This window comes from Bos indicus x Bos taurus, chromosome 7, assembly GCF_003369695.1.
Source record: "Bos indicus x Bos taurus breed Angus x Brahman F1 hybrid chromosome 7, Bos_hybrid_MaternalHap_v2.0, whole genome shotgun sequence".
Classification (NCBI taxonomy): Eukaryota; Metazoa; Chordata; class Mammalia; order Artiodactyla; family Bovidae; genus Bos; species Bos indicus x Bos taurus.
In genome coordinates this window covers 98,266,587-98,292,989 of record NC_040082.1, presented here as the reverse complement: position 1 = coordinate 98,292,989, position 26,403 = coordinate 98,266,587, and the positions used below count along the sequence as shown (strand labels likewise).

Here is a 26,403-nt window from a genome sequence, read left to right as displayed (position 1 = left end):
TGGAGAATCCCAGGGACAGGGGAGCCTGGTGGGCTGCCGTCTATGGGGTCGCACAGAGTCGGACACGACTGAAGCGACTTAGCAGCAGCAGCAGCAGTGTATACATGTCAATCCCAATTTCCCAATCCATTCCACCCTCACTTCCTTCTTTGATATCCATATGTTTGTTCTGTATGTCAAGATTTTAAAAATATTATAAAAGTATAATTGATTCATGATGTTGTGTTTCAAGTATACAGCAAGGTGATTCAGTCATACATATATATGTATGTATGTATATTCTTTTTCAGATTCTTTTTATTTAGAGGTTAATGGCAATCCACTCCAGTATCCTTGGCCTGGAAAATCTCATGGATAGCGGGGCCTGGTGGGCTGCAGTTCATGGGGTCGCAAAGAATCAGGCACGACTGAGCGACTGACACTAACACACACACATAAAACACTGAGTGTAGTCCTTTGTGCTGCACAGGAGGCCCTTGTTGGTTATCTGTTCTATGTATGGTAGTGTGTATATGTTAATCTCAAATTCCTAATGTATCCCTCCCCCCCGACCCCTTTGGTAACCATGTTTGTTTTCTATGTTGGTGGGTCAATTTTTGTTTTGTAAATAAGTTCATTTGCATCATTTTTTTAGATTCCACATATAAGCGATACATGATATTTGTCTTTCCAGCTTAATTCACTTAGTATGACAATCTCTAGGTTCATCGGTGTTTCCGTAAATGGAATCGTTTCATTCTTTTTTATGACTGAGTAATAATCCACGGTACATAGGGACCACATCTCCTTTATCCATACATCTGCCAATGGACATTTAATAAGGTTGCTTCTATGTCTTGGCCCTTGTGCATAGTGTGGGCAGGTGCTTCCTCTGAATAAGGTCGGGTGGGTGAGGTCAATGAGGCCTCCATCCTCTTCCCTGTTTTCTAGCCACGCTAATATCTTCTTCTCGTATTCTCCTGTCCTCTGCCCCTGCCCCTCATCTGGTAACCCCGCTCTTCTCCGTACATTCTCTCCAGCCCCAAGGCCTTTGCACATGTTCCCCTCCTCACCCACCTGGCACAAAGTAGTTGCTCCTCTGCAAATATTTATTGACATTATGACTTCCAGGGAGCTAGAGAAAAATCTAGATCCTTCCTATACTTGGGTTGACAGAGACATAAACTTGGCTGAGATCCTGGGAGAGGGTAAGTGGGGTGGGGGAATTAACCAGGGGCAGCACAGTGGAGGCAGCCAAGCCAGACTCGGGTTACAGGTACCACATGTTAGCTGTGTGATTGTGGGCAAGTACTTAACCCCTCAGAGTCTCAGTTCCCCTGTCAATTAACTAAGTGTAGAACACTCACCTCCGAGAAGGTGATGGCACCCCACTCCAGTACTCTTGGCTGGAAAATCCCATGGGCGGAGGAGCCTGGTAGGCTGCAATCCATGGGGTCGTGAAGAGTCAGACACGACTGAGTGACTTCACTTTCACTTTTCACTTTCATGCATTGGAGAAGGAAATGGCAACCCACTGCACCGTTCTTGCCTGGAGAATCCCAGGGACAGGGGAGGCTGGTGGGCTGCTGTCTATCGGGTCGCACAGAGTTGGACACGACTGAAGCGACTTAGCAGCAGCAGCAGCAGAACACCCACCTGGTAAAGATACTGAGGCATAAAATGAGACCTCAGTATTTAAAGCCACAAGCATATAACCTGGCAAAGAGAATAAACTTAATGAATGCTGGTTCCTTCATCAGTCAATTCTGGTATGACTTAGGGGCAAGTAATAAAAATTTAAATGATGATGATAGCAAACATTTATATGTTGTTGTTTAGGTGCTAAGTCGTGTCCAATTCTTTTGCGACCCCGTGGACTATAGCCCATCAGGCTCCTCTGTTCATGGGATTTCCCGGGCAAGAATACTGGAGTGGGTTGCTGTTTCCCTCTCCAGGGGATCTTCCCGACCCAGGGATCAAAACTGCATCTCCTGCTTGGCAGGTGGATCCTTTACCTGGGAAGCCCAAAGTAATAAATGCAATTTAATAAGCAATATAATCCCAGAGAGTTCTCATTATCTAGAAGGGGACATGAAAATCCTCTTTGAGAAGAAAAATTTGAACTGCAGCCTGAAAGATTTGCAGAGGGCCAACTAGACAAAGAGGGAGAGAGTTGAAGGCAAGTGTTAGCAGGAAAAGAGATGGCCGTCATATGACTGCATGGTAGAAAGGAGATTTTCCTGTTGGAAGAACAGAAAGCCAAAGTGGCTGGAGTACAGAAATGGTGGTCAGGGGAAATCAAGTCAGGCAAGGTCTTGTGGTCATGGTATAACCTGGGTTTATTCTAAGCCTGATGGTAGCCACTGGAAGATTTTAATGAGGAAATTACAGACATCTGGCTTCCCAAACTCAGTGTGTCCACCATCCAGCTCTTTCCCCACTTTTTATTGGAATTTAGTTTCTGTACAATGTTGTGTTAATTTCTGCTGTACAGCAAAGTGAATCAGCTCTCTCTATATATATCTCCCCACTTTGTCACCATGGAACTCTTGAGTAGAGTTCTCTGTGCTATACAGGACTTTCTCAATAGTTATCTATTTTATACCGAGTAGTGTGTATATGTCAGTCCCAATGTCACAACCCAGCTTTTGATCTTCCTTCAAACCTCCCCCTTCCTGCATCTTCCCCGTCTCAGTTGATAATTCCATCCTTCAGGTGGCCCGGTCTTAATTCCTCTTTGCCACCACACACTCCATCCTTCCATTGGGAGCACTGGTAGCCGCCATACTGTTTTCCGCAGCACGACACGCCATGTGTCATCCCATTGTCCCAAAGTGATCCATTGTCACTCTGCTCATGGTGGCATCCTGAGGTCCTCCTCCCTGAGTGGCTGGTGCATAGCAGGTACTCCACAAAGCCTTGTGAATAATTGAATGATCATCACTTGGTGGTCCATTTATAACCAGAAAGCCATTCTTCCCTTCCTTTTCTTTCCCACCACTGCACCCACCCCATCCAACAAGCCATGTGAGGTGGAAAACTGGGGTTCTGGCGTCCTGGGGTCCTGGGTTCACATTCTCTCTTGGCAGCATGGACCTCTGTGCCTTTGTAACTTCTCTGGGCTTCCGTTTCCTCGTCTGTAAAATGGGACTCCTCCTAATGATGGCTTGGACGCAGGGAGCACTTGGTGAGCCCAGGCAAGTTTCCTGGTGCACAGTGATCTGTGGCAGCTATATATAAATTGGGGCCTCCTTTGTACTCCCACTGCCTTTGTCCTAGTTCTAGTCCTCATTACGCTGGTCTGCTCTTGCGGCTGCCTTCTAACTCCTGCCTCCATCACCACCAATCTGTCCTTTCAGCTGTCAGGCTTGTCTTCCTGACGCCAGCCCTAATCACATCCCTTCCCTGCTCCGAAACCTCACATGACTCCCACTGTCCACACAGCAGGACCCACCTCCTCCGCCTCCAGTTCACAGCCTCCAGTGGTCCAGGCCACCCCGATTTCCCACCCCCCTCCCATCATGTTTCCTGAGGGAAGTTTTCTGCCTCTATAGGGCATTCTCAGTCTGAGAAGCCTCTCCCTCCTCCCATTCTGCTCCTAATTCCCTGTCATCCTTCCAGGGAGGGGCACAGGAGATAGTCCATCTTGGGTGCCCACTAGGATAGCACTGGGCAGGAGGGAAGTCAGATTCGCTGCATTTCAGAGGCTCAGAGAAGTTAGCGCAAAGGCTAGGTAATGAGAGGAGCAGGGTCAGGGTTTAACTCCAGGTCTAAGGTTTTGTTAAGATCTTGTGCTTTGCTGCATTTTCAGACTTGGGCTCCACAATCACACTGTCCCCCGCCCTCCTGTCTGTATTCATTTCCTCCTCCTTCCTGCCTCCGACAGCCCTGAGGCCAGAAGGACTTGTACTTGACTCTGTCATCCACTTACTTGCGTGGTCATCTAAGAGCAAGGCTGAGTTCATCTCAGTGTTACCCTTGTGTCCAGCACAACTAGATCTAAACCCATCATCTCTCACCTGGACCACTGTGGTCATCTCCGCCCACTTCCAACCTCCCAGTTTCTGGTCTGGACCCCCAGAGGGATCTTATTTTAGTATGTAAGTCAGATCATGTCTCTGCAATGCTCAGAACCTTCCTTGGCTCCTGCTTTACTCAGAACAAAAGTCCAAGTCCTCACCATGGCCCACAGACTCCTGCACACTGCCCCATCACCTCCCTGCCCTCATTTCCTCCCGCTGACACCCTGGTTCACTCAGCTGTGTGGCCTCCTTGACATTCCTCAAGTGTACCAGGCATGGTCCTGCCTCAGGACCTTTGCACTGGCTGTCTTTCTGCCTAGAGTTTTCCTCTAACATATTCCTGTAACTCACGTCACATCTCTTCCCCACTGACTCTTTCTCTGGACCTGACCTACAAGGTACACTCAGCACTGGCCGCGTGTAGCCATCATACACCTGAGTTGAGATGTACCCTAAGTGTAGAATATGCTAACCAGATTTCAAAGACAGTCTAAAGGAAAGAATATATAAAATGTCTTATGAGTAATCTTTCATAATGATTGCCTATTTAAATCATAATACTTCAGATGTTGTTATTTAGTCACTGAGTCGTGTCCGACTCTTTGTGACCCCATGGAATATAGCCCACCAGGCTCCTCTGTCCATGGGATTTCCCAGGCAAGAATACTGGATTGGATTGCCATTTCCTTTGCCAGGGGATCTGCCTGACCCCAGGATTGAACCCACGTCTTCTGCTTGGCAGGCAAATCTTTACCACTGAGCCACCTGGGAAGCCCAATACTTCAGATATACCTGGTTGAATAAAGTATATTATTAAAATTAATGTCATCTGTTTCTTTGGGCTTTTAATGTAGCTGTTGGCAAATTTTAAATTTCACACATAGTTCTTCCTTTTTTTTCCTCTTTTCTTTTCTTATTGAAGTATAATTGATTTACAATGTTGTGTTAATTTCTGTTGTACGCCAAAGTGATTCAGTCATACATATATATAATTCTCTTTTCTATGTGCTTTTTCATTACGGTTTACCATAGGATATTGAAGAGTTCTCTGTGCTATGTAGAGAGTGTTTATTCATTCTATATATAAAAGCTTACATCTGCTAACCCCAACCTCCCACTCCATCCTTCCCCCAACATGCCCCCCTTGGCAACCACCAGTCTGTTCGCTATGTCCAACATACGGCTCTTCTTGAAGTTCTACTGGGCGATGCTGGTCTGAACACCTTTAACACTGAACTACTACCCAGCCAGGCGGGAAAGAGCAGTTGGCCTTTACTAATTGAAATGGTGTCATCGCTCCCCTCATCCTGCCCCACTTTGCCAGCACGCCCTCTTCCCTGCCCTGCTTTTCTTCCTTGTACTCATCGCCCTGACATCTGGCACATTTACGGGGTTTATTCTCAGCCTCCCACACACAGATAGGGATTCCTATGACTCGTGTCCCCAAGACCTGGCACACTGTAGATGCTCAGTTAATGTTTGTGAAGTCAGTGAATGAAAACTCAGGGAATGCTTGTCCAGGTGGCTCCGTGGTAAAGAATCCGCCTGCCAGCTCAGGAGACATGGATTTGATCTGTGGGTGGGGAAGATCCCCTGGAGGAGGAAATAACAACCCACTCTAGTATTCTTGCCTGAAAAATCCCATGGACAGAGGAACCTGGCAGCTACAGTCCATGGGATCGCGAAGAGTAGGACACGACTGAATGAGCACACACGCACACGCACGCACACACACACACACACACACCCTTAACAATGGCTTTTACCTGCTGAGAAAGAAGAAAGTAAAATAGACTGGTGATCTACAGGATGGAGTTTGAGAAATCCAAATGAAAATTGGGAGAGGAATAGAAAAAATATATAATTAAATGAATGAAAATTTCCTTGGGGTTGCTTGGCAAGGCCCTCACCTACACTTCAGCTTCATGGCATCACCCAAATCCCCACCATGTGCCATTTCCTTCCTTGAATTTGCCTTCCCACCCCAGGCTGTCTGTCTCAGCCATTTCCTCAGCCTAGAAAGTTCTTCCCCCACTGATCAGATTCCACCTGCTCATCCATGAATCCTCAGCTTGAAACGGGAATCTCCCGGGGTCCCAGATGAGTTAACACTACCTGCTGTGTACCCTCAGAGCTGTTTTTTTCACCTGCTGTCTCTAAGAATGCATCACACCCCCAATGGATTCAATCTTTCTGTGCATTTTTTGATGAAACTGTTTTTCTCCTGCATCAGCCCTACAAAGCAGGGAGCGCCTCAAGTATTGCTTTGCCCAGGACATACGATGTGTTTAGATGTACATTTGATGATGGTGGAAGAGGAGGTTAGCCCAATCTAATAGACGCGTCTCTGTCCTGGGAATGGTGTCTCTGGTGGTAAAGAGCTACTCTTAGTGCAGGAGATCCGAGATCAATTCCTGCGTCAGGAAGATCCCCTGGAGAACGGAATGGTGGGTGGCTCCCCACTCTAGTATTCTTGCCTGGAGAATCCCATGGCAGAGGAGCCTGATAGGCTACAGTCCGTGGGGTCACAAAGTGTCCGACACAACTGTGCGACTAGCACTTTAACTTTCTGTCCTAGGAGTAGTTGGGAAAGAGCTGGGAATACTCCTGTCTTAGTTTGGAGTGCCCCCACATTGACCCTGAGACAAGAATTTGGGTCCAAGTAGTTCATCTGGGAAGTGACTCCAGGAAATATGGGTGGGGGACAAGGGTGGGGAGACAGGGAAGAATGAGGAGTTGAGCAGGTTACCCTGGAGAGGCAGCTGGGCTCAACCTCTCTGGGAGCCTGTATGAAACTCACACCTCAGAGCAATCTGGAAGGAGGGGGCGAGGGACCTGAGGAATTCATCCACCTCTTCCCAGCGATCTTTGGTGGAGGGCTGCTCTCACAGGGGAATTCACTGCCTGGGTCTGTCTTAGCTTCAGAGAAAGTCCTGAGACAAAAGCGGGCCAATACAGTTTATTAATACAGGTGCCAATACAGGTTGTTAATAGATGCAGATACTGATGGTCTCAAAGACAAAGAGATGTACTATTACTATATATAAAATAATATATTTATATTTATATATAAAATAAATCATCAACAAGGACCTACCGTATAGCACAGAGAACTCTTCTCAATATTTTGTTAAGTAATCTATATAGGAAAAGAATTTGAAAAAGAATGGTTGTATGTGTATGTATAACTGAATCACTTTGCTGTCTACCTGAAACTGACACAGAGTTGTAAATCATTTATACTCCAATATACAATAAAAATTAAAAAAAAAAAAGACAAAGAGGGACTTCCCTGGTGGTCCAATGGTTAAGACTCCACACTTCCACTGCAGGGAGCATGGGTCAGTCCCTAGTCAGGGAACTAAGATCCTACCTTCTGCATGCGCAGCCAATAAATAAAGACAGATGTAGATACTGGTTATTCACAGGCCAAAGTTGTAAGACTCAGACTCCTGGACAAGAATGAAGATACCCCCCAAATTACTTCTGTGGTCTCCATCCTGTTAATCACAGTACATGCTCAGTAGCCTCTGACGGTTCACAACCCCATGGATTGTAGCCTGCCAGGCTCCTCTGTCCATGAAATTTTCCAGGCAAGCATACTAGAGCAGATTTCCTACTCAAGGGGATCTTCCTGACCCAGGGATCCAACCTGTGTCTCCTGCATTGGCAGGCAGATTCTTTCCCACTGTGCCACCTGGGAAGCCCGTTCTTAACCACAGAATCCTCTGTTTTTCCACATTCCTTGCTCATCATCTGAGGTTCCAGTGACAACCTTTTCTGTGCCATGGTGCCATGGTCATCCCTACTACGTATCTTATTTAGGAAACAGGTCTAGGGGGTTCCTTGGGCTGAGGAAGGGCTGTGGAACCCCTGGTCTCCCTTGTCTCACCAGAAACACTTTTACAAGTGAGGTCTTAGGATAGGGTCTTTATGTAAGGGGTGAGGGAAGGGGGCTTTCTGCAGAAGGCTCATCTCACCTATTGCCATGACTCTTACTTGCATTTATAAGAGTGACTTTTTGCCCTGAGGCTTTGGGTCTGTAGCCCTCTCTGGGGCTGATGCCAGCTAGTCCACCCCAGCAGGGCCACACCCATTATTTGAGGTTTTGGGGTGTTTTTTTTTTCCATTTATTTCCCAATAGCTTAACACACTTCCTGTGTGCCAGGCACAACACCTACCACTTCACATGTATTAATTTGTTTCATCCTCACATCCCTTTGAGGGTTCAGTACTGTTGTTATCCTTGTTATCCAAAAGGGAGAACTGAGGCATGAAGTGGAAAAGTGACTTACCCACAGTCACCCAGCTGGGAAATGGTAGAGCTGGAATTTGAACCCATGCAGGCATAGGTCTTAGTACTAAGCTACTTTCTTGCCGGTTGGTAAAGTGACCTGAGCCCAAAGGGTCTGTCACTCCCCTGGTGCCTCCAAGCTTCCCCACAATCCATCCTGATCTTGGGTTGTGAAATACACCGAGTATCACCCCAACCATGTGCCATGGGGAAAATTTCTCTTCTCAGCCCAACATGTATTGAGTGAAAGGAAGTGAAAGTCACTCAGTTGTGTCTGACTCTTTGCAACCTTATGGACTATACAGTCCATGGAATTCTCCAGGCCAGAATACTGGAATGGGTAGCCTTTCCCTTCTTCCGGGGATCTTCCCAACCCAGGGATCGAACCCAGGTCTCCCACATTGCAGGCGGATTTTTTACCAGCTGAGCCATACAAGGGAAGCATTTATTGAGTATTAAGACCTATTTGGGGTCCTTGTAAATCATCTTTTATCCTGTGAAGCAGGTACTATTAACACTGTTTTACATATGACAAAACTGAGACCCAGCCTGTGGTCACCCTGCCAAGAAACCAACCTGGCGCTCTGTGACGACCTAGAGGAGTGGAATGGGAGCAGGGAGAGAGGCTCAAGAGGGGATATATGCATATATATGTATATATGTATCAGTCAGTCAGTTCAGTCGCTCAGTCGTGTGCGACTCTTTGCAACCCCATGGAATGCAGCACGCCAGGCTTCCCTGTCCATCACCAACTCCTGAAGCTTGCTCAAACTCATGTCCATCGAGTCAGTGATGCCATCCAACCATCTCATTCTCTGTCATCCCCTTCTCCTCCTGCCTTCCGTCTTTCCCAGCATCAGGGTCTTTTCCAATGAGTAAGTTATTTGCATCAGATGGCCAAAGTATTGGAGCTTCAGCTTCAGCATCAGTCCTTCCTGTGAATATTCAGGACTGATTTCCTTTAGGATTGATTGATTTGATCAATCAATTGTATATGTATAATTGAGTCTATGTATAATTATGGCTGATTCTCATTGTTCCACAGCAGAAACGAACACAACACTGTAAAGCAATTATCCTCTAATTAAAAAATTTTAAAGAAACCACAGCATTGAACCCTCCACCCACCTCTCTGACCCTGAAACCCAGCGTCTGCCTTCTGTTCTGGCTTCTTTCTTCCAGCATCTTGGCAACAGTTGGGACGGAGTTTGACCTAAGGACGCTGAGGGCAGTTCGAGTGCTGCGGCCGCTCAAGCTGGTGTCTGGAATCCCAAGTGCGTGAGTTTCTAACCCTGGCAAGGGGTCTGCTCAGGGGTCCTGGGAGCCCTCCATTTCCCTTCTGCAAGAAGGTCTCATAGGTGCCCTCAGATGCTTCCCTAGCCTGGGTCAGGGCAGCCTTATCTTTGGGGAAGCCCCTTCAGGGACCTCCACCCCTAGGAATGTGGCTGCAGGTCTGGGTGAGTTCCTAAAAGCCAGCCAGGAGCCTCACCCATCACCACAGCACCCATTAACTGAGCACTTCTCTATTAGGAGCCATGCTAAGCACACCCAGGACCCCATTCTATAATCACAACCCTGTGAAGTTGATCACAACCCTGTGAAGTTGATAGGACCAAAATCTCCATTTTACAGAGGAGAAAACTGAGGCTCAGGGCAGCTGAATAATTTGAGCAAAATCATGTGGCTGAGAATGGAAGAGTTAGGAGTTAGCCAGTCTGCCCCCACAGCCTGATTAATATTGGTGGCAATGATGGTTACCATTTATTGAGTGCCTACTGCATACCAGGCATGGCAGAAAGAGCTTTTTGTGTATTATCTTTTCCAATGTGTTGGCTCTTTGCATCAGGTGGCCAAAGTATTGGAGCTTCAGCATCAGTCATTCCAATGAATATTCAGGGTTGATTTCCTTTAAGATTGACTGGCTTGATTTTCTTGCTGTGCAAGGGACTCTCAAGAGTCTTTTCTTCAAGAGACCAGAGATGCCTACATCATGTTAAATCAAGTTCCATCCCAAAGCTAATACTAATAAGAATCTCTGTTTAATGACCATCTATGATATGCCAAGGGCTTTGCTAGGTATGAACCCTCTCATTTAACTGAGAGGGAGGTGCTAAGTCTCATCCCCATTTACAGATGAAGAGCCTGGTAAATTAAGATTCTTAGTTGGAGTTTCAATATTAAACTCTCAAAGATTAATAGAATGAATATATAGAAAAGTAGAAGGATATAGTAGACCCAAAAAGTACTATAAACCAATTCAACATAATTAAGATTTATATAGTTTTCACCCAACAGTAGGATACGAATTCTATTCAAGTTCTCATAGACTATAAACTGGGAGACACTGAAGAGTATCCAAGGACATAAAACAAGAAATCCTCATTTTAACCACATAATTTGTTGTTGTTTAGTCATGTCCAGCTCTTTTGTGACCAGGGATCAAACCTGTGTCTCCTGCATTGGCAGGCAGATTCTTTACTGTTGATCCACTTGGGAGCATTTTAACACAGACTTTCCTAAAGGTTGGTTACAGACATGGGATTTGACATCAAGTCCAACCTGGGTTCAAATCCTGGCCCCGTTATTTCTCACACCTTGAGGCTGAATCCTCATTTTAAGCATGACATCCTCTGAGCTTTGCTTCCCACCTCTGTAAAATGGGGATGATTTTACACGTGTACCTGCCTCATGGGGTTGTTGCTAAAAGCCAATGAAATAATATCTGGGTTTGGGTTGGAACTAGGATGTTGACTCCTTTCCCAGATAGAGCTGCAACTGATGCATATGGCATTGTATGAATTAGGAAAAAGACTCCCCCTCTTGGTGGAAAAAGGTTAGAAAAAGGCACCCTGATCTGCATGAAAATTGTGCAACACCCAGGAATAGGGCTCAGAAAGCTATGAATTTCCACTTCTTACTTGCCTCAAAAGTCATCAAACAGGACAGCCTATGCCCAGTACTTTAAAAAATATTTTTAAAATAGAGGTGGGGAATTTCCAGTGGTTGGAACTCAGTGATTTCACTGCCATGTTCCTGGGTTCAGTCCCTGGCCAGGGAGCTAAGATCCCGCAAACCAAATGGTGCAGCCAAAAGAAAACCAAAAAAAAAAAAAAAGTGCTTAAAATATAAGGAAGGATTGTTCCTGTTATTAAAGTGAGCAGCCTCTATGTCTTCCGTCCATCTTCCCTCACCATTGCCCCGTCCCATCTCCCGCATCCCGCGTGTTCTGAGTTTCCTCAGGAGGCATCTTGGGGGTGGCGTTTCAGGGTACCTTCTCACAGGCCTCTGGGGCCTCTCTCTCTCTGTGTCTCCCCAGGTTTACAAGTCGTCCTGAAGTCGATCATGAAGGCAATGATCCCCCTGCTGCAGATCGGCCTCCTCCTATTTTTTGCAATCCTTATTTTTGCAATCATAGGGTTAGAATTTTATATGGGAAAATTTCATACCACCTGCTTTGAAGAGGGCACAGGTAGGTCCGAGCAGCATCATAGATTTTTTTTTTTCCCAGCCTTCCTCCCCTTTCTTTTCTCCCTTGGGGACAAGCTCCTGGACAAGATCTGCAGGGCTTTGCTTCGTTCTCCTGGAAGCTGGGAGAACATCTTCCCAAAGCTAAGGCAGGCAGGGGATGAAACCGCCCCAGAGATGTTGGTTGTTGCTGGGATGTTACACTGGGGTACCTGAGAAGCTGTCCCAGGGTAAGTGGTTTATTGGGGAAGTGATCCCAGGAAACACCTTCAGGTGAGTGAGAAAGTGAGACGGGGGGGATCTAGTAACATCTAGGAACGTTATCAAGTAGGTTACCATCTTGGGCAAGGTCACCAGACCTCAGCTCCATCGGGCACCTAGGGGAAACAGGGTAGGTTGCATGCCTTAGACCCATCCCACATGAGGGGCAAGGGAGCTGGGTATTTATCCACCAAATTCTGTCCGACATTGGCGGGGATTGAGCCCCTTATGGGCATTAATGCCCTGGCATAGCTGGCTGCCCCAAACGCTGGGCAGGTAAAGGCATCAAAGATATTTTCAGTGGGAACATGTAGGGGCAAAAGACAGCAGAATACAAATGCAGTGCCTACAGCCTCTGCCTAGCTACCCTGCAGCGACCCGAGACCCTAGCATGTGCTGAGTTCTGAACCTCCTTGTTGTTGTTTAGTTACCAAGTCGTGTCCAACTCTTGGTGATAACATGGACTGTAGCCTGCCAGGCCCCTCAGTCCATGGGATTTACCAGGCAAGAATACTGGAGTAGGTTGCCATTTCTTTATCCAGAGGGTCTTCCTGACCCAGGAATCGAGCCTGCGTCTCCTGCATTGGCAGGTGGATTCTTTACCACTGAGCCACCAGAGAAGCCTGAAACCTCCTTACCCTGAAGGAAGGGAGAGTTAAGGGTGACTTGTCCTAGTCTCCCCAAGAAGATGCCTTAAAACATCCCACTGGGAGTCCTGGCACCAGCCAATCAGCATCAAGCACAAACAGGATCTTGGCTCCTCCCCTCCCCACACTGTGCCACAGTCAACCCCTTAGCTTAGCGGCTTCCCTGGTGGCTCAAGTGTTAAAGAAGACCCCTGCCAATACAGAGACATGGTTTTAATCCCTGGTCCTGTAAGATTCCCTGGTCCTGTAAGATCCCCTGGAGAAGGAAATGGCAACCCACTCCAGTGTTCTTGCCTGGGAAATCCCATGGACAGAAGAGGCTGACAGACTACAGTTCATGGGATCACAAGAGTCGGACGTGACCTAGAGACTAAACAATAAACAAGAAAGGATCAGGGAGGATGACTCAGGAAAAAAACCAGGAAGACCGGAAGTCACAGACTTAGTCTCTGAAACAGCAGTGAAACAGCCTGGGTGTCCCTTAGTTCAGTTCAGTTCAGTCGCTCAGTCGTGTCCGACTCTTTGCGACCCCATGAATCGCAGCACGCCAGGCCTCCCTGTCCATCACTGACTCCCGGAGTTCACTCAGACTCACGTCCATCGAGTCGGTGTCCCTAGCTATCCGTATACTCAGGGACCTAATAGCTTCTGCATTCATCTTTGACTACGTCTCCTGCTATGCAAACCTGGCTACTTGCTCTCTGAAGCCAAAAAACCAAATGAAATCAAATAAGAGGGAAGCTTGTATTTCAGTACTTGGACCATGGGCCTCCTTGCTGTGGACGGGCTGAATGACAGTGTTAGTCGTGGGTCAAGGAAACTGCGAATGGAGACAGGGGAGCCTGTGTGAGAAGGGAAGGAGGTTTCAGGCCTGCCTTATTGGGAAGATAATTCTGTCCTGGAGTGGCTTCCCATCCACCTTCTCTTCCTGGTGACCCCCAGGTAACCCAACCCTCTCCCCAGACCTCCCAGAGGGCAGGAAAACCCAGTAAGGAAGGTTTATTCAAGATGCTCTTTTTTTTTTTGCTTCCTTTTTTCTTGCTCCTCCCATCTCCTTCTCTCCTGGGCTTGTGAAGTTTGCTCAATATGGGATGTCCTAATTATTTCTTTCCCCAATGAAGAAGGTGTTAATTGAGACAGAGCTATTTCTGCTCCTGGCCTCGACACCTGGGCGGAAATGCTGGAGGGAGAGATGCAGGGCAGGGCCCCTTGGAAACATCAGCCGAGAGCAGAGAAACCAGGACTCCTGGATCCTGGGTTTTTTGTTTTTGTTGGTTCTCTCTCTCTCTCTCTGTCCAGCCAAGGGGACAGAGGACTGGCTTGAGTCTAAATCAGGGTTGTAAGGGGACAGACGTGGGTGGGGCAACTGGAGGGTAGGAGGCCTTGATTTAGGGAAGATGACTGAAAAGCTCACAATTAAAAATATAAGAACGTGTGAGTAAGAGACAGATATATACAGACACCCAGGCAGCAGGTTAATTTTAAAATATATTTATAACCAAATTCCTCAGACTCTCTGGATGGTTGCTTTTCTAGAAGCAGCCCCCAGAGTGTTTCGTGATGAGGGGGCTGGCAGGTCATAATCAGGAACACCGCTGGGCATAGCTGCTGAAGGTGGTCAGATTTCTCCTGCAGACAGGTTCTCCTTATAATCAGGAACCAATTTCCTGTGTGCCCAGCACTGTGCTAACACCCAGAGAAAGGAAAGGTGGGAGAGCTTCCTGTTTTCCAAGAGCTTCCAAAATAGTTTGAGGAAACAAGATTCCTCATCTGGAACTAGTCTGTAGCAGTGCAGGTTAATGCCTGCTTTTATCTCCTCACCAAATGTGAACATTTGGAAGCTATTGTAGCCCTGAGGTGGGGAGGAGGGGCAGGAAGGGACCAGTAGACTGGCCTAATCCAAGAGAGGGGAGGGTGTTGGTGGATGGGAATTGAGCCAGACTTGGACAGAAGGTGAAAATGGAGAAGGTTTGGGACAGAGGCAACCTTCCCAACAAACCGTGGTTCTCATTCATGATAGGAGCCCATGGAATTTTCCCTTGTGCCCCGAGTCTTATGTTTAAAAGATTTTGCCTTCCAATCTGTATTCATGAAATCAGCCCCTGTACCAAGTCTGACATGAAGGGGAAAAGTATTTCCCACAACTTAAACTAGCGATTGGGATGTCAATGCTTCTTGAGTTGTAGGCATCCCTTCTGATATGGCAAATGTCATTTTGCATGGCCTAGAGTTTCTATTTAACAGGAGTCTCAAAGGCCAGTAAGATTCATGCATTCTGTGTTGGCTTATTTCTCCCTGTTTCTTGCTAAGTGGAGGTTAAGAATGGTCTGTAAACCCTGTATGTGGCATGTGCATTGAGATATATTTTTGTTTCATGGGGAGTTTACACACTCAGCTGTTTGATTTCTTATCGGACAATATCACTCTCTAAAAATCTTCAAAAGTCTCACTCGCTGAATAGGATCCTGTCATATCTGTGGCTCTGGTCCAACGGGATGCTCTGTACACACCCAGGATGTTCTGTACTCCCCTGAGTCCGTGTTCTCGTGAAGGCATCTCCTCCCCCTCCCCTTCAACACCTTAGAATTCAGACTCAACCTTGATCACTCAGTCTGAGTTTGCCAGGAAGCTGCCTTTGGTTTCCAGCAAAAGGGGTGCCCATTGACATGTGTCTCTTTCCTTGTGACATTTTCACAATCTGCCTCTTGCTCTCTGGGGAGAAAGCTTAGCTCCTGTGCCTAAGGTGGAGCACTGCGTGTACTGGCCTCCCTCGCCCCCAGAACGGCTCCCTGAGCCCAGTACATCTCAAGGAAAAAAAAAAATCAGTCAGGCTATAGAAGAATAATACAACACAGTTGACGAATTTGTGCTAATGGAAGTCTGGAAAACACTGCCCCCAACCACTTAAAAATGCACACAGCAGATTTACCAAAGTTGACTGTTGTAGGGACCTTAAAGTCTATCTCAACAGATTTCAAAGGACAGAATGATACAAAACATATCTTCTGACCACAGTGCAATTAGGCTAGAAATTGGTAACAAATAGATAACACTAAAAGTGTTTGGAAATTAAGAGACATGCTTCTTATTTGTTGATGAAATGCTAAGATGTCTGAGATTTGCTTTTAAAATATTTTAGTGTGCGGAGGGGATGTGGATGAAACAAAATTAGCCCTGAGTTGATAAATGTTGAAATTGGTGATGGGTACATGGGAATTCATTACATTACTCTATTTTTGTATATATCTGACAAAATTTTGATGCTTCTTGGTTATCCACAAATCAGAGAATAAATAATAATGGAAACTGCTGAATATTTTACTTGAACAATAATGATAATAATGCATGACAGAATTTGTGAGGTGCAGTTAAAGCTGCACTTAAAGGGCAATTTATAGCCTTAAATAACATTAATCTATCTCAAAAGTCTAGGAAAAGAACAAAAAAGGGAACACAACTTAGAGAAGAAATTAATGAAATAGAAAACAATGAATATATCAACCAAGCCAAGCATTGGACTTTTTAGAAAAAGACTGATAAGTCCATCCTAAGAGCCATTTTCCTGCAGATTCAACAGCATTGAATGTTCACTGGCCTGTTTCCCAGAGCTGGTTTTGCTGGCCCTTTCCCCTGACTTTGCTCCTCTTCCGTTTCCTAGATGACATTCAGGGTGAGTCTCCAGCACCGTGTGGGACAGAGGAACCTGCCCGCACCTGCCCCAATGGGACCAAATGTCAGCCCTACTGGGAAGGACCCAACAATGGGATCACTCAGTTCGACAACATCCTGTTTGCAGTGCTGACTGTTTTCCAGTGCATCACCATGGAAGGGTGGACTGACCTCCTCTACAACGTAAGTGATGGGGGTGGTGGAGAGCCAGGCCCAGCCAACTCCTGAGGCTGGAGTGGAGGGACCCTGAACCAGGGAGGCAGCCAAAGGACAGCTCAGTATGGCCCCAGGAGAGCCAGCCTAAGGTTCCGTCCTTTGATGATATGGGCGTCTTGTCCTCAGAACTCTTAATAGGAAAGGACCTTTGGGAGGTGAGAATCTAGAGGGCACACAGATGCTGAATAATTTTTAATTGCACAAGTTTTTAAGTATAATTTTAGATTTTTGAACATGTAAAGGTGGCGTGAAGTTAAAAACCAACGTAGAGGAAAGACAGAGACGTGTCTTGGACACCTGTCCAAAGGGATTCTGTGCTGGAGCTCTTGCTAACTCTCCTCCAGCTGTGCCCCTCCCTATGGTGCTGATGGGAACTGGTGCCACCACCCCTCCACTTGCTAGATCATATTTTGGGTCATCTGAGATCCTAGCATTCCCTGCCCAAGCTTAGATTCCATGAACTTGGATTCTTCCATGAGTCTATTCTCTGACTACCTTACCCTTGTATCCCCTGAGGTCTAAGAATGTCCTTGGGGTAGCTGTTGGCACAAATGCGGCTGGAATGTGGACATGCAGATTGGCACGTCCAGGCATGTGTGTGGAGCCCTCCCTCCCCTGCCCCCAGGTGGAGGCCATGGTCAAGGGGCAGGGAATCCTGTCCCCACCCCTTAACCCAGTGCAGTCATCCAGACTCTCAATTCTAGACTGACCTTCCCAGTGCTTATGAAGGTATGTTTGTGCAGAAGCATAGAGCATGTTTTATTTAGTAGTTTTTAAATATTCACACATATTATGTGGGCCTCAGTTGGTTCTCTTGTCCTCAGTCTTGAAAATGTTAAGGACAGGTCTGAAAGGATGTGCACGCCTCCCTGCCTCCCATTCTACCCTGTTCCCTGTCCCCCATCCCTGGACAGTTACGTACATCACACACTGCACAACCGCATCTTGGGAGTGTCATTCATATTATAGACCACATAGATTTCTACCATTATGTCCATATGTCCATTAGACAAATCTAAAGGATGTGGGGAAAAGCCATGGTGGCCTAGTTTGCCTAAAGACCTGGCCTGAGCATAGCATCTCTAGGAACAGACAGCAACTTGGAGATTGTCAGGAGCTTTCTTGGGTCAGGTTGTGTCACGGGGTTGGACATCCAGAAAGAGGTTCAGAGGAAGACAATGGGAATGTGCTCAGTGGTGGGTAAGGAAATGTGAGCAGGACAACAAATTTCCAGAGGGTTCTATAGTCGGAAGAGCCACTGTCTGAGGAGATACTTACCCTGGAAGCTTCGAGCTGAACCACCTTGAGAGACGCAAGCTCAGGGGAAACAGTTGAAAGAACAGAGTTAGGCATCAGGCTGCCTGGGTTCCCTTCCCGACCCCACCACTTCCACGCTGTGCAACCTTGGGCAAGTCGCTTGCACTCTCTGTGTCTCCGTTTCCACATGTACAAAATGAAAAGCACAATCCTACCTACAGGGCACAAGGACTCAGTAAAAGTGAATATATGTGAAGCATTTAGAACCATGGCTGTAGGTAAGCTCTCTATAAGCCAAATTTTACACCCCAACAGGCGCTCCTTTTTAGAAATATATGAATTTTTCATTGTGAAAACTCTGGCAGCAACTGAGGAAGTGAGGTGAGCCATTGGGTCCCACTTTGTTACCCGCTCTCACCCCACTGGTAACTGCTGCAGAGTAGCCATCTAGAACTTGCCATGCAGTTATATCCTACCTTCATGCTTTGGTAGAAACCCGAGCAGGAATTTGAGCCTGATGTGAGCCAAGAGCAGTAATAAAGTACCACACTGAGTGGCTTAAAACAACAGACATTTATTACCTTACAGTATGGAGGCCAGAAGGTGCTAGCAGGGCCAGGCACCCTCCAAAGGCTCTCAGGGAGAATTCTTCCTCGCCTCTCCCATCTTCCAGTGGCTGCCAACAATCCTTGGCATTCTTTGGCTTATTGATTCTCTGTCCTCCTCTTGAATATCCCATCTGCACAGGGCCATCTTCTTATAAGGACAGTTATCATGTTGGACTAGGGCCCACCCTACTCCAGTATAATGTCATCTTAACTAATTACATCTGTAATGACCCTATTCTTCTTTAAAAAAATTTTTTTTTCTTATGTGATTTTTTGGCTGGCTGCACTGGGTCTTCACCGCCGTGAGCAGGCTTTTCCTAGTTGCAGCACAGGGGCTTCTCATTGCAGTGGCTTCTCTAGTTCTGGAGCACAGGCTCTAGGGCATGAGGGCTTCAGTAATTGTGGCGCGTGGGCTAGTTGCCCCATGGCATATGGAATCTTTCAGGACCAGGGATCAAGCCTGTGTTCCCTGCATTGGAAGGTGGATTCTTAACCACTGGACCACCAGGGAAGTTCAACCTTGTTTCTAAATAAGGTCACATCCTGAGGTCGTAGAGGTTAGATTTTCAACTTATCTTGGCTGGGGGGTGGGGGGGTGGGGCAGTGGTGAGGGGGAATTGCATAATTCAGTTCATAGATCTCCCAAATAAACTACTTGCACTTGAACCCTTGTCTGCTGCTGCTGCTGCTAAGTCGCTTCAGTCATGTCCAACTCTGTGCGACCCCATAGACGGCAGCCCACCAGGCTTCCCCCGTCCCTGGGATTCTCCAGGCAAGAACGCTGGAGTGGGTTGTGATTTCCTTCTCCAATGCAGGAAAGTGAAAAGTGAAAGTGAAGTCGCTCAGTTGTGTCCAACCCTCAGCGACCCCATGGACTGCAGCCCACCAGGCCCCTCCATCCATGGGATTTTCCAGGCAAGAGTACTGGAGTGGGGTGCCATTGCCTTCTCCAGAACCCTTGTCTGGGACTTCCTAAATTAAGACAGTCCACCTCCCATGGGAGGAAGGCTTAAGAAGAAAGGGATATATGTATACTTATAGCTGATTCATGTTGTCATACAGCAGAAACTAACAAACATTGTAAAGCAATTTTACTCCAATTGAAAGTAAATTTGTAAACAAAAAAAAGAAAAGACAACTCCTCAACCCAAAATACAACCACTAGGATCACTCATTGCTAAGGGCAGAAGCTAAGGTGGGATCTTTGAGTTTCTGCTTAGTGAAGACAGAGCTGTTGCTTTTCCAGACTCATCTGAGCCCTGCCCATGTGCTCTGCCATCTGCCAGGCCTGCCCTAGGACACGCCTAGCTCCATCCAGCCACAGGCAGGAGCAGTGTCTGGACTCTTTGTCCTTTATCTTGTGCTGGAGCCAAGCCCGTGGGCATGGCCTTACCAGCCATTGTCAGGTGACATCCATGGGAGAGTCCGGAAGCACCTGCTTCAGGCATTTTAGAATCCACAGGCATGGAGGCCAAACATCTCTTTTCTTTTCTCAACATTGAAATCCATTTGTTTATTCCATAATTACTTATCTTTAATTATTATTTTTAAAATGTAACTAATTAATTTATTTTCAGCCAACTTGGGTCTTTGTTGCTGCACGCACCTTTTCTCTAGTTGTGGTGCCTGGGTTTCTTGTTGCGGTGGCTTCTCTCATTGCAGAGCATAGGCTCTATGGCATGCAGGCTCAGTAGCTGTGGCTCACGGGCTTAGCTGTTCATGGCATGTGGACTCTTCCTGGACCAGGGATTGAACCCATGTCCTCTGCATTGGCAGGGGGATTCTCAACCACAGAGCACTAGAGAAATCCGATAATTACTTACTGAATGTCCAGTGTGTGCCAGGGAAATGATCAGGTGATCAGGGATAGCACAATGAAGAAGAGAGACAAAAATCTCCACCCTTGTTGGGGAGACAGATGTGACCAATAAACGTTGGTAAATAATAAACTACTCAGAATGTGGAAGATAGACCTTAAGCAAGTGTATAATGTGGGACATAGTGACTTGACCCGTTGTCCCATGAGGACCACAGCAGCATGAGAGGACAAGCGATGGGGTGCAGGGGCCAGTTTAGGTCAGGCAATCAGGGAGGGCTTCTCAGAGGAGGGGACGTTTCCACAGAGAAGAGAGTCAGGCAGATGTTGTAGAGAAGAGCCTTCTTGGCTGAGGGAACAGCAGCTCACCTCATGGTATGTTGGGGCCCCGTCCAGGTTTTTCTATTTTTCAGTTTATCTCTTTTCTTTCCCACTTGATTTCCCAGTTAAAGTGCTTTTAGAAAAAGCCTAACCTTAAGTAATCAGAAACACTGTCGAAGATTTATATCAGGATGTGCACCCCAGCATTATCTGTAAAAATAGAACAAAACTGGAAGCAACTGGTTAAATACCGTATGGTCCCTCCATATGATGGAGTATCATGTCATCATTAAAAATCATCTGTTTGGAGAATATTTAAGGATTCAGGGAAATGCTCACCATATATAATGACAAGTAAGGGGAACTGATTCTTTTAAAAAGAACCAAGGTGTGCATGCTGTGCTAAGTCACTTCAGTTGTGTCCAACTCTTTGTGACCCAATGGACTGTAACGCACCAGGCTCCTCTGTCCATGGGATTCTCCAGGCAAGAATACTGGAATAGGTTGCCATGCCCTCCTTCAGGGGATCTTCCTGACCCAGGGATCGAACCAGTGTCTCTTAGGTCTCCTGTGCTGACAGATGGGCTCAGGCTAACATTGCAAAATACCATAGACAGGGCAGCTTAGACAACAAAAGTGTGCTTTCTCATAGTTCTGGAAACTAGAAGTCCGAGATCAGGGTGCCAGCATAGTCCAGTTCTGGCGAGGGCTCTCTTCCTGCTTGCGGATGGCTGCCTTCTCACTGTGCCCTCTCATGGTGAGGGTGGGGAGAGAGAGAACAAGCTCTCTGGGATCTCTTTTTACAAGGACACTAATCCCATCATAGGGGTCCCACTCTCCTGACCTCCTATAACCCTAGTCACCTCCCAAAGACACCATCTAAAAACTGCCATTACATCAGGGATTCAACTTATGAATTGTGACATAGTTCAGTCCATAGACCCTTATAATCTCAAGTGTATAATCTTGAAAATATAAGGGAAAAAAAGACTGAATCCACTGTACCAAGATGGCATCTAGGTAGTGGGACTTGGGAATCTTTTTCTTGATACTTCTCTATATTGACAAATTTGTCTACAATGAGCACAACTGACTTTTTAAAACTTTTTTATTTTATATTGGAGTATAGCCAATTAACAGTGTTGTAATAGTTTCAGGTTGACAGAAGGGGCTCAGCCATACATATATGTGTATCTTTTCTCCCCCAAACTCCCCTCCTATCCAGGCTGCTACATAACATTGAGCAGAGTTCCATGTGCTATACAGTAGATCCTTGTTAGTTATCCATTTTAAATATAGCAGTGTGAACATGATTGATTTTTATCCTCTTTTTTATTGAAGGATAGTTGATTTACAGTATTGCATTAGTTTCAGATGTTCAGCATAGTGATTCCATTATTTTTTGCAGATTGTATTCTATTTTAGGCTATTATAAGATATTGAATATAATTCCCTGTTCTATACCATAAATCCTTGTTGCTGATCAATTGTGTGTATAATAGTTTCACAATTTACTTTTATAATCAGGGAATATATTTAAATTTGTCTTGCTAAGTGTTTAGGAGGGAAGAGAGATGTTTTGGTTACTTATAGACCAGAAGATGGGAAGAAAGGGCAAGAGAGAGCATTTTCTGGGTGCCCACTGTATTCTGGGTGTTTTTATTTACATTACCTGTTCAGAGAGAGTACACACAAAAATAAATAAATGACTTCTTGATTCACATAACAGTAATAAGTAGTCATCTTATTACTTTATTATTAAATTAACAGAATAAGTAAAGAAGGGACACATCTTTACAGAAGAATTCCATCCCTTTCTCCAGGGGATCTTCCCAATCCTGGAATCAAACCCAGGTCTCCTGCATTGCAGGCAGATTCTTTACTTGGGAAAGTGAAGGGTTAACTTTTTCAATGTAAATTCAGACTCCCTAGTTTCTGTTCTCAGACCCCAAAGGATTCCCACCCCAGTTGAGACTGAGAGAATCTCACAGAGACTTCTGTGGTTACGGTGGCTAGGAAAACCCTCCAGGGAGGTGATAGTTTAGCAAGTAACTCAAGTTCTTGCAGTCTGTGTCTGGCTCAGCCCCCACCACAAGTTACCAAGTCCAAAATGTCAAGAGTGTTGACGTTGAGAAGCCCTGCTCTAGAGGACCAGGGATCCTTGGAGATGGGCCACTGGGGCATCCCTGAGCATGGTGGACCTATCTCCATTAGGATTTTGTGGTAGGGTAGGAAGATGATCAGCCCTGGGATTTCTTTGGAAGGAATGATGCTGAAGCTGAAACTGCAGTACTTTGGCCACCTCATGCCAAGAATTGACTCATTGGAAAAGACTCTGATGCTGGGAGGGATTGGGGGCAGGAGGAGAAGGGGACGACAAAGGATGAGATGGCTGGATGGCATCACTGACTCGATGGACGTGAGTCTGAGTGAACTCCGGGAGTTGGTGATGGACAGGGAGGCCTAGCGTGCTGCGATTCATGGGGTCGCAAAGAGTCGGACACGACTGAGTGACTGATCTGATGTGCTTATCGAAGCCCAAAGACTGCAAAGGCAGGTATATGTTGAAATTCTGTGCCAGAAGTGTAGTCCAAGTCATTTTTAACTGCTAGAGAATGAACCTCAGTCAACATAGCCAGCTCCCTTGTCCCGAAGCCTCTGAAGGACCCACATGGCTCCAGTGCCCACTGGACAAGCCTCATTGCTGGACCTTCCTGGGGACCAATCTGGATCTGAGCAACATACTGGAATAATAGTGAATTATCAGCCATTTCATCTATGCCACATTATTCTAGGTGTTTCTCTGTGCACCACCTGTGACTCCTGTGGTAGAGTCTTAAATATCCCCATTTTACAGATGAGGAAACTGAGGCCCAGAGCCACACATATGGAGTTAAGGTTGGAATCCAGCTCTGACTCAGCACTGGCTGCCTTGGAATCTGCCATTTGCCGCCTCCTACAGCAAACAGGCTGGAGGACTGGCTCTCTGAGCTCAAGGGGGTGGGCCGGGGGAAGCCCAGGAGGGCTGCACTGGGGCCGTTTGCTAGAGCATTGTGTGCTGCTTAAGCGACAGGCAGTCTCATTTCACAGGGACCCCCTCACCATATGTGCCTGCATGACTCAAAAAAAAAAAGAAAAGAAATCACCCCACCCTACGCAGAGGACATCCCCAACATGTTCCTCATCATCTGGGCCAAAGTAGAGTGGGAGTGCGGTGTGGGTGATGGGACCTGCCCTCTTTTGGTTGCTACCCGGGCAGGAAGCTAAAAGACTGGGGTCCTGGCAGACCCAGTACATCTAAAGTTAACATTTTGCCATTTGCTGAGAGCCTACAGCATCCATCCCTACATCTTCCTTTTATCATCAACTGATCCATAAAACAGCCTCATGGGACTTCCCTGGTGTCCAGTAGGAAAGACTCCGTGCTGCCAATGCAAGATGCCTGGGTTTGATCCCTGGTCAGGGAACTAGATCCCACCTGCTGCATCTAAGACCAAGTGTAGTCAAATAAACAAATGAATATTTTTAAAAAGTCATGCGGGGAGATATTTTTAGGTCCATCTTCCAGATGAGGAAACTGAGGCCCACAGTGATGCAAGGACCTGTCAAGATCCCCTAGTCAGAGTGGTGTAATCAGGATTCAAACCCAGCGCTGGGCATTAACTACTACACTCCCCTGGTGGTGGTGTTTAGTCAGTAAGTCATGTCTGACTCTGTTGAACTCCATGGACTCTAGCCCGCCAGGCTCCTCTGTCCATGGGATTCCCCAAGCAAAAATATTAGAGTGGGTTGCCATTTCCTTCTCCAGGGGATCTTCCTGACCCAGGGATCAAACCCTCATCTCCTGCATTGCAGGCATATTCTTTACCACTGAGCCACTCCCTCCGTCTCTCTAAAAACTCCCTTTCTCTTTTTCTTTTTCCCTGTCTGTGTCTGTCTTCACTCTTGGTCTCTGTCTCTTTCTACATCTTTCTCTCTCGCCCTTTCCTTTGTTCACTTATTTCTCTCTCTCCATCCCACTTCTCTGTACTTTTCTTTGTGGCTCTTACTCTCTGTTACTCTCTCAGTGTCAATTAGGAAAGCGACAAAGCTGTGCTTAGTCGACAGTTAAAATGCCAGTCACGAATGGTAGAAACTAATCCTTGACCTCAGCCCTTGTTAATTCATAGATATTCATCTTGGCCAATATCAAAGCATCAGATCTCGGCAAGGGGGGCGGAGGGGGCACTTTGGATTATACATTCACACAACAAACACTCATTGGATGTGTACTGCATACAGGCAATTTTCTGTGCAGCAAGAGGAAGAGACAAAAATCCCTTTTTGGAGGGGAGTTGACATTTTGGGGGGAGAAGCAAGCTGTCAACAAGATAATTAAGAAATGTTTATATATATGGCAGAATCTTAAATATTTTAGGCTTTGTGGGTCATGCAGTCTCTGTCACAACTACTCATTCTGCTTTCATAGCACAAAAGCAGCCACAGAGAAGATACATAATGAATGGGCATGACTGTGTGCCAAAAAACCTTTAATTTACAAAAACAGGTGACTAGCCCTTGGGCAGCGGTTTGCCGACTCCGAGACAAATAAAGCAGTAGAAGTGTTGTGGACCCTCAAGGTGAGAGGTTGAAGCTCTTCCAATAAGACCTGAAAGAAGTGAGGAGGGTCCATACAGGGATGTGAGGAAAGAGAGACCCAGGTGGACAAGACAGCCAGTGCAAAGGCCCTGAGGTAGCAGTGTTTCTGGCATTTGTGAAGAGCAGCGAGGTGGCCCATGTGGCTGGAAGTGAAGGATTGGGGAGCAAGGGAGCTGAAGAGGCCAGAAAAGGTGATGGGAGACCTCAGAGACAGAAAGGCCACATAATTTACCACCCAAACAAAGACCGTTTTGAGGGTGAATGGAGGAAAGGAGGGCTCAAAAAATAATTAGCAGGCATTGCATGATTTAATAACAGGCATAAACTGGGGTTTCACTGGTGGCCCAAGGCAGTAAAGAATCTGCCCGCAATGCAGGAGACCTGGGTTTGATCCTTGGGTCGGGAAGATCCCCTGGAGAATGGAATGGCTACCCATTCCGATACTCTTGCCTGAAGAATCCCATGGACAGAGGAGCCCAGTAGACTACAGTCCATGGGGTCACTCAGTCAGACACGACTGAGAAGCTAACACTTTTTCATAAACTGGGACAGAAATAGAACCTCCCTCATGGCACCTTGGGGCTCTGGGTCTTTCATGGTCAAATCCACTCCATTCTTTTGTCCCACATCTTTGTCCATTTCTCTGTTGATGGACATTTAGGGTTGATTTCCATTTGTCTCATAATTAGTGACCGACTCATTGTGATCCCATGGACTGCAGCCCACCAGGCTCCTCTGTCCATGGAATTCTCCAGGCAGGAATACTGGAGTGGGTAACCGTTTCCTTCTCCCGTTGATCTTCTCAACCCAGGAATCAAACCCGGGTCTCCTCCACTGCAGTCATATTCTTTACTGTCTGATCCACCAGCATCTTTTCATGTGAAGTGTGGCTTCTTTATTCTTTATTGGCATATAGTTGCTTTACAATGTTGTGTTCATTTCTACTATATAGCAAAGTGCATCAGCTATACGTATACATATACTCCCTCTATTTTGGATGTTCTTCCCCTTTAGGTCACCACAGAGCACTGAGCAGAGTTCCCTGAGCTCAGAACATATACAACAGGTTCTCATTAGTTGTCCATTTTATACATAGTAGTGTATATATGGGCTTGACAGGTGGCTCAGTGGGTAAAGAATCCTCCTGCCAGTGCAGGAGACACAAGGGACGTGGTTTCAACCCCTGAGTCAGGAAGATCCCCTGGAGTAG

The 26,403-nt window shown here is 46.4% G+C and overlaps 1 protein-coding gene across 12 annotated transcripts in view; it reads left to right on the top strand.

Moving 5' to 3' along the window:
• CACNA1A (calcium voltage-gated channel subunit alpha1 A) overlaps positions 1 to 26,403 on the top strand; it is a 379,358-nt gene that overhangs the window by 233,715 nt on the left and 119,240 nt on the right. For all 12 annotated transcript variants that reach the window (XM_027547946.1, XM_027547955.1, XM_027547945.1 and 9 more), the window contains exons 6-8: positions 9,478 to 9,569; positions 11,612 to 11,764; positions 16,327 to 16,520. In XM_027547946.1, the coding sequence (XP_027403747.1) occupies positions 9,478 to 9,569; positions 11,612 to 11,764; positions 16,327 to 16,520 (439 nt within the window). The remainder of the gene's footprint in view (positions 1 to 9,477; positions 9,570 to 11,611; positions 11,765 to 16,326; positions 16,521 to 26,403) is intronic.